Source organism: Nestor notabilis, unplaced genomic scaffold (assembly GCF_000696875.1).
Source record: "Nestor notabilis isolate BGI_N333 unplaced genomic scaffold, ASM69687v1 scaffold515, whole genome shotgun sequence".
NCBI lineage: Eukaryota > Metazoa > Chordata > Aves > Psittaciformes > Psittacidae > Nestor > Nestor notabilis.
In genome coordinates, this window is record NW_009928589.1 from 92,240 (window position 1) to 107,970 (window position 15,731).

The 15,731-nt window shown below is 36.0% G+C and overlaps 1 protein-coding gene across 1 annotated transcript in view; it reads right to left on the reverse strand.

Annotated features, from left to right (window-relative positions):
* THSD7A (thrombospondin, type I, domain containing 7A) overlaps nt 1–15,731 on the reverse strand; it is a 130,264-nt gene that overhangs the window by 27,708 nt on the left and 86,825 nt on the right. The window contains exons 13-14 of the mRNA XM_010014555.1: nt 12,834–13,028; nt 10,210–10,473 (exon numbers count right to left, since the gene is read on the reverse strand). Coding sequence (XP_010012857.1) covers nt 10,210–10,473; nt 12,834–13,028 — 459 coding nt within the window. The remainder of the gene's footprint in view (nt 1–10,209; nt 10,474–12,833; nt 13,029–15,731) is intronic.

The following is a 15,731-nucleotide window of genomic DNA, read 5'->3' on the forward strand; positions in this document are numbered from 1 at the left end:
TAATTCAGTTGCTCTCTGCATCAAAAATCCAACTGAATCAAAAGATATGCATCTTACCAGCCTGGAGCAAGGGAACTTAACACCTTGTGACCTTTCTAAGGCTAGAAAGAGAGAGTGGCTTGCCACATTAATGATCTGCCAATTAACAACCATCTGCCTCCAGTAGCACACTGAATAATTGCACTGAATGGAAAAGCAGATGTTTGGTTTGGATAAGTCATCGGTCCTGAGAGGTTGGCAAGGGGTATGACATGGTCTGCAGGGAGTAACATGAGGCCTCTATTCACTGAATGAGTGAAAATGTCTTTCTTTCAAAAGCGACATATGCCATAGCTCTACAATATATGTCACTTATGCCAATATTTACAGCAGAAGCTATAAAACCTCAACTAAAAAGCTGGCCTTTATTGCATTTTTACTACAACTATACCCAAACTTATATGAACTCTCTTCTCTCTTTTTCTGTCAAATGTGCAACATATTTACTGTTGGCAAGTGTTCACTTTAAAGATTAAAGAAACATCACTGCATTTAAAAGTGAATTACAATATTTGATAAACACAGTTGCAAAATTAACACATACTTTGGTAAGATCATTCTCAAATGACTGGCATAGTTTGCTAGGCATGGTTTCAAATGTTTCTCACATATCTTGAATGTTTTTTAGTTTGAAAGCAATCATTGTCATTTTTATCAGAGCTGATGTCGGCAGCCTTATGTTTTAACCTATACTTCTAAGAAAAGCTATTCTGTCTCTTCTAAAAGCAACCAGTACAAAACTATCACAAGGTGTGTAAAGAATCAAAACAGTTAATGAGTTCAATTCTATATACCTATTTCTAGTTGCTTCCATTAATTTGTTTAAGATTAAAATAACAGAAGGTTGGGTTTTTTTTTTTAAACGTGCAGTAACATTCAGAATATTTTACGGTCAAATTCAGGTGATGATTTAATCCTTTACAGCTTCACTTCGTTTGGAATTGTTAAATAGTTATAAATACACAGAGCACTTCCTGAATTTGAGCAGTGTGAAACTACTGTTCAACAAATGTTTCCTTAAAATTCCTAGAATGTTATTAACTTGAATTATGTGTTTATTAAATATCTCTCATGAATTACATGTTTATTAAATATCTCTCATGAATTACATGTTTATTAAATATCTCTCTCCATTTGATTGATCAGCTCAGTGATACTGTATGAAAGGTACACTGTGTTAGACAAAACGTATTTTTGAAGATCATATCACTGTATATCAGAGGTGGTGACATAGATTGCCCTGCAGCAGTAAATGAAAAATTGATTACATTTCACCTCACCTGGTATCTCTGGGTGAGTCTTAGAAATCCGATGCACCCTATCTCAGAGTCCCATCCTACAATGAACTTCGACTGCAAAAATACTAAACTCTGTATCTTCCCCAGAAATCAGTTTTTAACAATCCCTCCTAGATGTTATACAAAAACTCATACAATCAAGAAACTCCTGAAGGAAAATGGACAAAACAAAAAGAAACAATCCCCTCCAAGCAATAAGTGTTTAGTGACATTTATTGTCTGATAGAACAAAGTAAAGGTTTTATAGTTCTATGAATTTTCTTGAGATTCTGAAATGCTGCTTTTACTTTCAATATAACTTCTAATAATTTTTTTCTAGAGAAACCTTTCTTACAATTACTTTTTCTTTCCTTTTTACACTTTTTAAATTTTTTTTTTACATTTTTTTTACCATTTCTTTCTTACAATTACACAGTTATGCCATTCAGCATTTGTTAAATTTCTGCCTCTGTAATTAATGCCTGGAAGAAACAAATGCAAGTTTTTTTTAAATATATGGCATGCGGGGTTGAACCTAGATGATTTTTAAGGTCCCTTCTAACCCAAACCATTCTATTCTTCTATGACCAAATTAACAAAAAATAAATTACTAATTGCAAATGACTTGTTCCACTACGCATCTAAGGGTATTTTTCAGAAAAAGCATGTCATCACCTCAGATGCCTTTCTGTGTGTATGTCAACATATTTTAGACTGATTAAGGGTGATAATCTCCAGAAGTTTATATCCATCACCCCTCAAATCCAATAAAGATGATGTACAGGAACTTCTAAAAGTTTATACTCTGGTTTTGGTTGTTTTTGTTAAATTTCAGGTGCTTGTGTTTGTCCATGCTGTAAAAATCTTACTAAGTGAGAAGAGAGCATATTGTTATATATAAAAAAAAAATACATAGAAATCACAGAAACACAGAAACATTACAAGTAAATGGGACTGGTGATGCAGATGTGTAGTTTCCGACATGAAAAGGACATCAGTGAGCCATTTTTCAATTTTCAGTCTTGTTTCCACTCTGATCTAATCATCCTTGAAAGGGTGTCCCTTGTGTTAGACAGTGTAAAATCTTATTAAAGAAAGTCCTCTAATGTGTGAGTGAGTGAGTGGGTGTGGAATATCACACAATTATGTCACACAGTCAGGTTGCATAATATAATTGCAGCTAATGTCATGCTAAAGCCTCAAGGTTTAAAGAACAAGCAAGAAATTACCAAGGTAGAAATAGAACAGATGCAGAGAAGGAAAGAATGGGAGCAGTGAAGCAGCTATGAAGAAGATTTGAGGAAGAGTGTGAAGGTGGGGGAGGGACAGTGAAATAACACTGCAAAGGCTGAAGTTCCACATGTCCATATTTTGCCTGCCATTTCTGCTCTTGACTAAATTCTTTCACTGCATGCTTCCTGCAGCTCTTCCTTCTCCCCACAACATCTGAAGGATGACCACGGCAGGGAGGTTGGAACTAAATGATCTTAAGGTCATTCTAGGATTCTGCATTAGAAAGATGAGACCTTGGGATACTGTGGTGCAGAGCATTGACTTGCATGGTACTGAATGGTAGTGGAAAGTGATACCCATCTCCTAAGGCCTATTCATTTTCCCAGGGAAGTAGTTCTCAATTATTTCAGTTCCTATCAGCTGAACTTCACAAGGCTGTGAAATGGGCAGCTGTCTACCACAAACAAGAACATGGCTATGCTGTCATTAAAGATTACTGAACCCATAGTTGTCTACTATGAGCAAGAACATGGCTATTCTGTCATTAAAGATTACTGAACCACAATTTAACAAATGGCTTTGAACCACTAGGAGTATGAACTAAACTACTTATTGAAAGAGAAAGGTTTGTTATCCCAGTGCTAATTGGCTATAAAATCTGGACTCTAGAACAAAGTAATTAACAGATGTGATGGATAATTTATAATGGAGTACTTTAATGGACTTCACACTCTGTCTAATGACAAAGCAGGTTAAGTAGGTGGATATGAGGTAGTTCCCCCACAAACTGCACCTGCAATTTGTAAGAACAGAATGACTATTGAGTTGAAGGGTGCAGATATAAAAAGAACATCTTAGAAAGTGTTTACATGAACTCTTTTGTCCATAGGACTGGCAGAGTTATGCTCCTGCTTTCATGACTAAAATGTTATGTGTTTCCAAGAAAAAACCTGCAATGTCAGAATGGTTTATATTCTTTAATACAGTTTTGTTTGGTTTTGTTTTTTCTTTTTTTTTTTTTTGTTCGTTTGTTTGGGTTTGTTGGAGGTTTTTTGTTTGTTTTTGATTTATTTTTTTTCAAGGAAATATAAAGTTCCTGGATCTCATCTTCCAGGACAAAGAAATATACAATTATTTGCATTTCACTTGTAGCAGAATATTATGTATGTATTTCTTGAGACTATTCATATTCCTGCCTAGCCATAGAAAGATAGATTGAACTCCAAAAGACTTTTTTTTATTTTGTTTTTTTGAGGATTACCCTTCAAAGCCCCCAAACCTGTGAGCAATTGTTAATGCTTAACTATCTTCTGCATCAGCAACTGTGTCTCTGGTGAACTAACTACAGGTTTTTGAGTTGATGGATGACTGCTTCATGACTGATGTCCTGTTGACAGGGCACATATGGTAGCACCATAACGCAGAGGCCTAAGCTAGTATTTCTGATGCAGGGCAATAGGTAGCATATTCCTAAAGAACACAGAATAGGACAAATACAGCTTCTAGTATATATTAGAAATAATCTTAGAGAAGATACAACCTATAAAACAGCAAAGTATCCTAATAACAATTTGAGAACCTAAGCCTCGGTTAAAATCTAGATTAGAATCTACTAGATTAGACTCTCCTATGGGAAATACATTTATTTTAGAATAAACACTTGACATTAATTAAAATGTCAATTACATTTTAACACTTTTCTATTTTTTGTTTGTAAATTTGCATTGCTTCAGGTTACAATATTGGGAAAAAAAAGATTTAAAAACATCTTAATACAAGTGAATACAGAAAGATCTAACTGACATCTCAGATCCAATAGACTCTGTTATAACATACAAGATTTTATATTGCACATGTAAGCATTAAATACAAAATTCCTTGATTCACATTGATACTCCTAGCAGCTGTTGTAAAAGTCTCACTGATACGCTGATATTCTTCTCTAATCCCCCACATAAGCCTTGTAGCCATGGAGGGCTTTGTAAAGTCAGCACAAATCAATGCATCTCATTTAATTAATGCTAAAGGGGGAAATAATCTCACATTAATAAGGCAGCAGACAAACTATCCTGGACTGACTGACTGTGCCTAAGGTCTTAACAGTAAACTGACATGAATTAAGAAGGGTAATACGACCTATATAAAAATGCTGCATCTGTCTGCCATTCTACTATGTTTGCCTTCACTATGCGTAAACACAGATACCACCCAGGTTATGTGGGTCATGATTCCTAATTGATACATGGTCATATGAGGAAAAGTAAATACTGAGGTCTATATAGGGTAGTTCATAAGCATGAGAGTGGCTTGCTTTTGATTTTTTTGTCATGAAAATTCCAAAGCAGAGTTTAAAGAGACCACAATGATACTCCCTTTCCATTATTTTCACAAACACACTGAAACAGATTGTTGGCAGACACATGTCATTATCCACAGAGCTGTAGTGAGGCTAGTGATGGCAGGGATAAAGCTATGAAAAACAACTGCTGGCTTTTCTAATGAAAAAAAAAAAAAACCAACAAACCTTCTCTCACTTGACTATCAAGCAAACTATACACTTTTGTATTTCTCTAGTAAAATTACCTATGTTGCACTGAAACAAAGCAGGCACCAGAGAAAGAGCAATCTATGTGTCTTCCATTAAGAAAAACAGGTAAACAACAGCTCAGTTGCCACTTTTAGTTGGTATTACACATCTGCTGACAACTGCCAGCTGCTAGCTCCTGCCCACACTCTGCAGAACTGGTATGGTGGAAAAATACAAGCGGCAAAAATTACAATGGCAACTCTTTCAACAACAAATTTACCTCAAATTGGAAAAAAAATATTTTGAAAAATCAAAATATTAGGCATCTATAATACTAAAAAACCTCCCCATATATAAAAAGAAAATAAGAAAAAAAACACCTTATCCTCCTGCAGCTGAAACTTAGGTCTATTTTCAGCTGTTGGATTTCTTCTGAAGCATCTGCTGCACTACAGAAAACTAAGGGCAGTCTTCAGAAGGACTCTGCTCTCTGCTTCTCCAGTGTTCTCACCCAGCAGTAACAGCTGATGTATTTAACCATATATTGCCTTTCTTTTTTTATGTTCACGCTGTCTATTTGCAAAACTTGTTCATACTTGGGACTTTATAACTGCACCCAAAAGTTTAAAGACAATACCAAAAATCCTCTTATGGGCTTACTAATTTAGGGTCTTCGTTGTGTCACACCCTTCCTTTAGCTCGTAGGTGTCTGTGAAGCTGTTATTTAACTCTTCTCAAATCTTTAGAAAATGAGATGTGCCAAGCAATTAAAAGAGTTTAAAATATTTACTCTTCTGCTCCTGTTTGCATTTCTTTTCTCAGTCAACTGAATTGTGATTTTAAGCATACTATATTTCATAAAACAAACAACTTATGATTTTTTTGCCACTGCACAGCAGGTCTGTCTTCTGATTCCTCCCACTGAAAACAGCATGACTTGCAACACTGACCTGTTTGCGAGCTCATAAATTTACACAGCAGTATTTACATAAAACTTTTGATAGTCTCACAATGTGAGTTTCTGGTTGTATTTTAGTATATCACACAAAATATCCCATGATATATTAATAACATTAGTGTGGGTGTAGTTTGCCACTCTTGCCAGATTTAGAGGATGTTGTCACAGGTGAAGAAGTACAATTATCCTCATTTTCCACCTCTTGATTTCAAAGTGTCAGGAGATAACAAAAGTTCAAGTAAAAGTTGGATATTGCACAGGAAACATCTTCCCTTCAATAATAGTCTTGATTTCTCTCCTAGTTCTAGCCAATTTGCCAAATCATAAGAACTGTGGTTACATACTATTCTACTTGGAAAGAAATAACAGACTCACAGGAAGCAACAGTAAAACAAATTTCTGAATAGAGCAGATAACAGAGAGGACAAACCTGACTCTCCTTTGGATCAGTTACAAACTCAGTGAAAAATTCAGTGCCATAATTTCCATAGGGAAATGAGGAACTCCGTTAGAATTCACAATAATAATCCAAGCAGGCTTGAATTACAAGTCTTGTCAAGTTGAGCTTGAAATACTAAAAGCAGATTGATGGGAAGCTACAAGGCACTTTATTTGCTAGCAGGCGGGGTAACTATTGTGATAACACAGAAGTCCCTTGTTGACGTAGCATAATATAGCTTTTTATGTTTGCTCTTAGGGAAAAAAACAAGCAGCACACTGAAGTCTAGAGATGATGCCAAACGGAAGAACTGTCATAGAACAACAGCGTGAAAATAACAAGAAAGACATCATAAATACCAGCAAGATATAAAATAAGATTTAACTGGCAAAACAGCAGTTTATACATGTTGAGAAAAAATAAAACAAATCATAAGTACATAATCCATGAATACAAAGTAGATATTCAGAAAAAGGCAGCAAATACATACTGAAATTATATAGAAATGCCTGTATCATTTGTTCTAGGCCCCTTGTATCTTTTACCTTGTAAAAGTATGCTAAACCTGGATAAATGCTAAAAGCAGATGGTCAAATCTTAGAAATAATCTGTACTGTGTGTAGGTACTATATCCATCAAAAATAGATTTTTGTTCTGGAAAAGCTACTAGAAAAGAAACCATCATTTTAGAGACGTATTCCTTAGCATCAGTTTAATTCCTTAGTATCAAAGTCAGGTCAGATACCTCATTCCCTGAACAGCTGAAATTCCCATCAAACAATTTTAGGAAGTACAAGGAATGTAGGATTAATTCAACATCAGTTCCAAGCTTCATCTGCCCATGCACTACACCATGGACCAAAATAAAGGTACCCACTCCCTCAAATGGAACTGATGAGAAAACACATGCAGATGCCTTGTACTTCACTATCAAAACAAGGGGGGATCAAAGAACCAGTCACCCTCACAAACATAATTCACAAGTCTAAAAACCAAAGGGTTTAGACTTCACAGTCTACAATAAACATAGTAAACTGTTCCACTTTACACAAGAGCTAAAAGAGTCTTCAAATCTTCTGTGAGAAAAAAGGGATGGAAGTACAGAAATAAAACCAAAACAAAGCAATGGTATATTGTGTTTTGGGAAGGCGGAGCCTGCTGGTGTTAGCCTGGCTACAGCAGGTTTAATAACAATATACTGTTAGTAGCTTTTCCGCTGGATTATTATTCATTTTGGTCACTGCGAGCATAGGTGACATTAGATTAGAAATTGCTATCATGAAGAGTTATAACAGGGTAAACACAGATAATTGAGAACATCCTTTGTTCCTCAATTTTTTCCTCTTTTATATCTCTTGCAGTGCCAGGGCTTGAAAGCAGCTATGTCCGTGCTCACCCCACACAAAGAAAGGGTCCTCATCTCTTTTCCAAGGTACATTGAGGCAGCATGTTACCTACCACATACAACAGCTACAGGTCACTCTTGGACAGACAGCTTCTTCCATCATGTGTCTTCCCTTGGCTGCTAACAAAACCTGACAGTCCCTTCTTCAAGTCAACAAAAACTGACTGGCAGTAGGCCATCATTCATTCTAGTTTTCTATGGTCATAAATTCTTTTATCATTTTCCACTTTTCAAAGGTCACTCTGGATCTGGACTTAATGCTGAAGAATTCACATGGTTCCACAGCTCTTTTTTCTGCATTTCCTAACAGCTTTCTGAGGAGCTATCTAACTTCCTCAGGACACCTACCCAGCCCAGACAGATCTGTGCTCACACACTGCAGGTCATTAGAGGTAGCTGCATCTTTTGGCATGCCAAAGATGGCAAATGGTCCTCATCATTCTGAGCAAGTGTAGCATGTCCTCTTTAGACTACGCAAAAGAACAAAACTAAATCTTTGTGGACATCAACCCAGAGCAAACAGCTGAGAACAGGATTAAAGAACATTCTCAGAGCAGAGAAAGAGATTTCCTGTCCCATGAGAGTTTAGGATTTAGAGTTAGTCATACAGATATAAGTATGTAAACTTAATCTTTCAGTAGGAGTTAACTACAGCAAAATATGATGTTGAATAAAAATAAACATAGGAGGAAATTCTTCACAAAATTATCTTTTTGCTTTGTTTTGGGACATTAAGCTGAATGCTCACTTTTCCATCAAATCACAAAGATATGCTATAGCTTGGTTAGATAAATTCATCCTCTACCATATCGTTTATCATTCCTAAACAGGAATTAATAGAGCTAATTAAAACCCCCTTAAATCATTCAATTGATTTGTTTAGCTATTTTAACTTATCCAAGTAAATAATGAATTTTCCGTTACCTTACTTTTGTATTAGAAAGTAGAATACATATACAAATTAAACTTACATTGACCTTTTAATGGCACTGAGACTAACATCCAGCTTTTCAAACCAGTATCTCAGATACAATTTTGCACTGCAAGCAGGAAAGCAAATGAACACAAAAACTCCAGTGATGTAAATTAGCACATTTCTGGCTCACTGAAAATCAGGAAGTGCCAGTTTGGATCCTAACACTATAGATGCATCCACTTTAGGAAGGAATACTGTTCCCCCTAGGAGCAATGTGAGTACAAAGAATATAAAGTCTTTAAACATCCTAGTTTTACACATGACAGAATTACACAGAGAAAGTGTTGTATGCTGTTGAACTCAGGTCAAGTGTGTTAGATGGGTCTAACACTAAAAATTTGGTCCATGGTGGACCACCCTGATTATTTACAGTGAGTGTGCATGGCGGGGAGCCTGCAGGGCCACTCCTCCTGGCACAGTGTGGCCCCCTGCATCAGGATGAATGTGCACGGGAAAAACGAAGCCAGCAGGGCCACTCCTCAGGACGCAGGATGACTCTTGCGTCAGGATAAGTTGGCACTTTTTGGGATATAAAAGGCCCGGGGTTCAAGAGAGACTGAGAAGGAGGCGGATCCAATTACCTTTTATGGCTGACCTTACCTCTGCGGGGACGCCCACAAAAGTATGTGCCCGCCACCCCGCTTCTACACAATGCACCTTGGAGCTGGCCTCCTGGTCACTGGACAAGTGTGTGGGTTGGTAAGAATCTGTGCCTAATCTCTTCTTTGGTAGCCTTTAGCTCTCTCTTTCTAGCTTGGTATATCGCTGGATTTTACATCTATTTTAGATCTTGTAATAAACTTTCTAGCAGTTTGGGGTGTGTATGTGTGGCTTACGTTCCTTATCCACCTGGAATCCTTCAATCCCTGGAACATCAAGGCATGCCTGTTAAGGTGCTGAAGAGAAAATGGTAGAGATAAGGCTATTTAAGGAGATTAAAGCTATCTTAAGAATCGGTGAAATAACTTCAGCCTTTCCAAAATAGCCCTGTGCCCTCCCTGTTTATTTTTTGAGGATTTCACCCTTCTAAATGGCTTTATTGTCAAATTTGCAGACACTTTTATCAGGAAAAACAACAAGATTTTACTTTTATCTATTAAAATGCCTAGTAAAATCATGGTAAATTACTAACTTTTACATATTGTACTGTAGTAAGCAGTAAAAATTAAGTTTACTATTTTGCAAGTCAGAAAAACCATGTGCTGGGTTTGAAGGCATCTTGGGATAAAATGCAGCCTAAGCAGTGGACATTAATCTGCTAATTCCACCTGTACACATATAAAGTTATATGAAATAAAGCAGATACGTAAACAGCTGACATATAAACAGATGAAAACCAAGAGGTTTCTAAATACCGTGACTGTTGCATCGTGATGTTTCCACAAGTCGATTGTTTTGGTCATAGCATGCCATGGCCTGGTACCGATAGCCTTGTCCACATTCCTTAACATCTCCTTGCACCTTCATCCCCAGCAATATTTCCATCTTGCCCTCTGGTAAAATACAGTCCGACCAATTTCCCACGGGCTGGGCACTGTACTTGTCACATGGGCAAAACTGATTCTCAATCAGAGGATACAGCTGAGAATTTTTGCATTTATCTCTTTTCTTACTTTTTCCTAGAAAAAGAAATAATTATTTTAGAAAGTTTGGAACAGTTTAGATCTCCTTAAAAATCTCATTTAGGTGCCTGTAACAAGTGCTTGCAATTAAATACAGATGCCTAAAACTAGTTACATTAATCTTAATTCATTTAGGTTAATGACATGAATTTCTGAAGTAATCGTACCTGCATTTGCACAAAGGCAACATCTTTTAAAATAAAGCCCGATATTTATATCTAATTTTGAGAAAAGTACTTAGGAATACAGTTTGAAAAAGTTAGCAATTAAATATACCCTTCTTCTCCTGTTTCATCAGCAGCGTGCAGCCAAATAATAAAAATTGTCTCTGGATAAAGCTTCCTCAAAATGAAGAAAATTGCAGCAGAAAGTACCATGCATCTTTACTACAGTAGTACCTTCTTTCAAAATGTTTAAGTCCTTTAATTTCATCACATTACATTTGTTAATAATAACCATTCTTCTCCTTCAATAGAATAAGCTCGTTCTGTGAATTTCTTTCTTTTCAAACTCCTCCTCTTTTTCTTTCCCCAACTGGAGCGTAGACATTCACTCTCCATTAGAGTAGACACTTCCACTTTCCATTAAATCAGTTTTTAATCTTCTCTTTGGTAAAGTTTGCTTGGTTTTCCTTTCCATACTAGACAGCTCATGTATATTAATGTACAAGTTTTTGCAAAAGTAGCTTTAAAAACTGTTGTTACTTAGAAATTACTATAAATTATTATTCTATTTTCCTTTTTATTCAAAACAAAACACTGGACACAACTTTGCAGCACCCTCAGTGCTGCCTTCATTTAGAATATAAAAAGGTACTTGAAGAAAAGTTTTTCTTTCTTTTGACAAAACAACTTCATACTAAAAATACACTTCTCCTCCTTCTCGTTTTTACCAGAAATAATTATGAATTCACTCTCAGTCAGCTTTATCACATTGCTACAGAGAATACACCATAGAACATAGCACTGTCTTAACAAGTTTGAACGCATTACTTCAAACAGGGACAGGGAAATATTTTGAAGTGTTAAAAGCATGGTAAGAGAATCCTTTCTTTCTTGTTTTATTGTTTTGGATGTTGGGGTTTTTTGGGTTTTTTTTTTGTGTTTTGGGTTTTTTTTGGTTTTTTTTTTGTCGTTTGGGGTTTTTTCATAAAAATAAAAATTGTTAGGTTTTTTTTTTTCTTTCCCCCCTGTGGAAGCAAACCTGGCATAAAGTTCACTGGAATTATGAGACAGTCACAGTGAGCCTTCTTGAAGATCATGAATTATTCATTGTCCACAGGTTTTCTGATTTACAGGGGGATGGAGCAGGGGATACTGTTTGGATCCTTTCACATTCTTTCTGAGGCAGCTAATGGGCACCCCCCTTAGCTAGCTTTCCTTCTTCACAGAAATACAGACTAATTGGCAAATGGTGCTCTAACCGAGGCCAAATCTCACTCTTGAGATTTCAGTTATAATTTAGAAGCAAAGCATGCTTCTTTCTCTTCATTTCATGCAGAAGAAATTTAAACAAAACAAAACAAAACCAAAACTAGATTAATAAGAATTTGAAGAAAAAAAAAAATATTTCAAAGTGTCCATGACATGGATCAGAGAAAAGTTTGTGGCAAATGGTTGGACATAATTGGAAAAAAATTTTATCCTGTTAACTATAGCATCAAGAGGTTTCAAAATAAGAGCCCAAGGTCTTTGGCTTTTTACACCATTAAGCCAATCAGTCAGTGCCTGTGAGTTACATGCTTTTCAACATTCACTAAATTGTCCAATATTTGCCTGAAAACTATAAGTAAAATAAAGCTTAAGCAAAAAAACCAAAAAACAAAACAAACCAAAACCAAAAAAACAGAAAGCTTTTGAAAAAATATTTTCATATTTAAAGCTATAACTCAGAGGAAATTGCTTGAGAGTTTAATCTCAAAGGTCTGTCTCTTATATTTGTTAAATGGTTAGCACAAATAGATAATCTCAATGACATTATTCTGTACAAAGGATAAAACATAAATTAGCAACCTTCCTGACATCTTTTCCTTGCCTGTCAGGAAAAGAAATAGCCTGCTTTGCTGTTAACTATGTGTGCTCCATTTAGAAGAAATCCTGGCCTCCTATATTCTCCTATCTTCTCTCTAGCCACTTTCCAGTATTCAAGAGTCTGAGACATATGGCAGAAGTTTGTTCTCCTATATTTCTTTGTTCCACTGACAGTATATAGAGCATGGCAGTGACATTCAGTCTGCTTCCTGCCACGATGACAAACAACGCTTGCTTCTTATAAGGGCACCTCAAAACAATGCAGGTTTTAACCAAAATAGTAGCAATAATTAATAAAAGATGCATTATTTTTCTAGTTTCTCTTACCAACAAGAGTGCGTTTTCTTGTCCTGACTCCTCCACAGTCCCCGTTACAGGAAGAAAACTTTGACCAGTTTGTAAACTGACAGTCATCTTGGCAGGGAATCTGGCACATCTGTGTTAGGGATGGTAATGGGCCAGCATATTTAAGGCACTCACTGATGTCAGCCTGTCCTCCATCTTGTCTGCGACAAGTAATTGCTGGAAGCAAAAAGGGATGGGGATTAATTCAGCATTTTTTTCATGAATGGCTCTATTCAGTTTAGTAACTGCAATATTCTCCACAAAATCACACTGAAAGCCCAGAATAGCTATACAACAATCTAATCTTTGCAATCAGTTATACCTTGAATGAATACATTTGGCATTTCTGACTTTTCTGAGATTCAGTTTAAATCACTATTTATGAGGAATTACCGGGGGGGGAAAAAAGGGTGGGGGGGCTGGGTGGAGAAAGGAAAAAAAAGAAAAAAAGTCTTACAGACAACTGTAAATATTATAAAGGTTGCACCATGTTATCCACACCTGCTATACCACTTTTCATATTATTTTTCCTACTGATACAGCCTATAACTCAGACATTAAAAAAACTTGCAATACCATTTTAACTACTGATTAGTTTATAAATTTTTATCAACAGCATGTGTTTTAGAAAATGGGATACACATAAAATTTAGACACATATTCGCATTCTGGATACCACTTAACCACTCACAACAGTATTGCTGCCTGATGCCTTTCAGTAATTTTTAGTTTTGAAAAAGGGTTGAAGGACAAAGCATAATTGCTAGGGGTGGAGTATCAGCCAATAGGGGTACAACTTTTTATAACAGGAGAGCCAAGTCCTGAATAAAAGCTTCTTACTTATTAAAAAAAAATAAATGTTTCTTAAGAAAACTTCAGATGGCACAAAAGGAAGCAGTTGGGACATAAGGGTTTACAAACAATAGGGAATTTTCATCAATATAGCCTCTAACAATGTTCTATTACTGTTTCCCGTGGATTTTTCTTTTTCAACTGGTTGCTTATCTATTATTCTAACCTAAGCCTCAATAAATCTAATTTTATTTCCTTGCCCAAAACAACATAAAACTTATTATACAGTAACAAGATTCAAAACTTCTAGTTGTTTGTTTACACAATAGAATAATATTTATGCTTCTTGGCATCTGACAGCACACTGTAGGTGCAGTATCTCATAATGACTGTGAAAGTAATTTAGGTCACTAGTTGCTGCAGTAACACTGCATCTGAACACAATATATCATTCTGCATACATATGAGGGAATATCATGTTTTATATTACACTTGACTCCATAATTTAAGCATAGCACTTCAATTGTACTCACAATAATTGTTCTATTGATATACGAATTGAAAAAAAATGTAAATTTTGCTAACCTAACTATTACGGCATAATCAAGTTCAACTATTGGAGAAAAATGGGGTTTGAATGCAAAGTTTCAGAATAAAATAGAGAACTTGCTATAAGTGCTATCTATCTCCTGGAGGAAACAGTTGAGGAAACTTTTCTTTCTTTTTTAGGTTGCTGTAAGGTAATTTTAAACGTTTAATGACCAGATTTTGTCCGACAGTTCTAAACTAAGTTTCTACCTCATGATGACTGTAGGAAGCTGAACTCGACGACCCACATGGTCCACTTCAAGCCTGTGTGCCTACTAAAACAACCAAAGGTCCCGAGTGAATTGTTTTCGTGACACATCTGTGATAAAATGCTGTGAAAAGGAGGGGGGTTTCTTTTTCCAGAGATGCTAAGCAAACAAATTCCCTGATCATTGACTGCCCTTTGGAGCAGGACTGCCAGCACTGTTTGTCATAGGCTCAGTACTGCATTAAGTTGTCCTTATTGGGGGACCAACCCCAACGTTGTCTAACACAATTATTCTGTCAAATCCTGTTATTATTGGTATAGTTTACTCAAGGGAACCCTTTTTCCTTCAGATATTATTATAGTGATTCAATGAGCAAAATCAGATATCTAAAAATTGAAAATCCATATAAAAGCTATTTTAAGAATGTTTACTGTACCTAATATAGGATTTCTAAAATTACACAAGTATTTTTGAAAATAACAAGTCAAATCAGTACCTTCTAATACAAGCCTAGGCTGTGATTTTGGATTCTCGTGAGGCATTTTCTGCTAATAACACACACTGGTTTCCCTGAGGTAAAAAGAGAGTTCAGACTAGTTCTACCATGTGGAAATTCACAGAGGTCAAACCTGAATCCTCTCTTGATTTTGACCTTGGCATGTGCATGCATCAGCAAAAGTAAATGTATTATCTTCACAGCTTTCTCAGGGAGATATAGGCCACCATTTTTAGAAATGAAAACTATACCTAGCTAAGGGCTAAAAGACGGTCCACTGATTAACCCAATGATTTTTAATAACCTTCTTCAAAAGTTTAATACCCATTTTACATACTGCCTCTCCATCTAGTCCTTTGATAGGCCATAAACACTGTCCACTGAAGAACATTCTTTCTATCTAGCTAAATTGAGTTTTTATTTAAGCCAATATTCATTCCCTCATCTATCTTGGTTATTGAACATTACTCCGTGGACAGTTATCCACTCTGCCATAAATTTTTTTCAGATTTACATTAATGCATCTAATTTACATCAAGCAGACCCAGGTGAGAAGCTCCCCTGAGGATTAACACTTCGGGTTTTTTTCCAGATTAACTGTCAGCTGTACCATAGCAATCAAAGCAGGAAAACTTCATTCTTGAGACCTAAATATTTTACCTTAATAACAACACAAATTAGAGATAGCTTGGCATACTAAATCAATTCCTGAATCTTAATTTTCACAGTGCCTGTCCATAACTATTCATGTTACTTCTAGTTGACAAGACTTGGATGATTTGCTCTATATTCCAT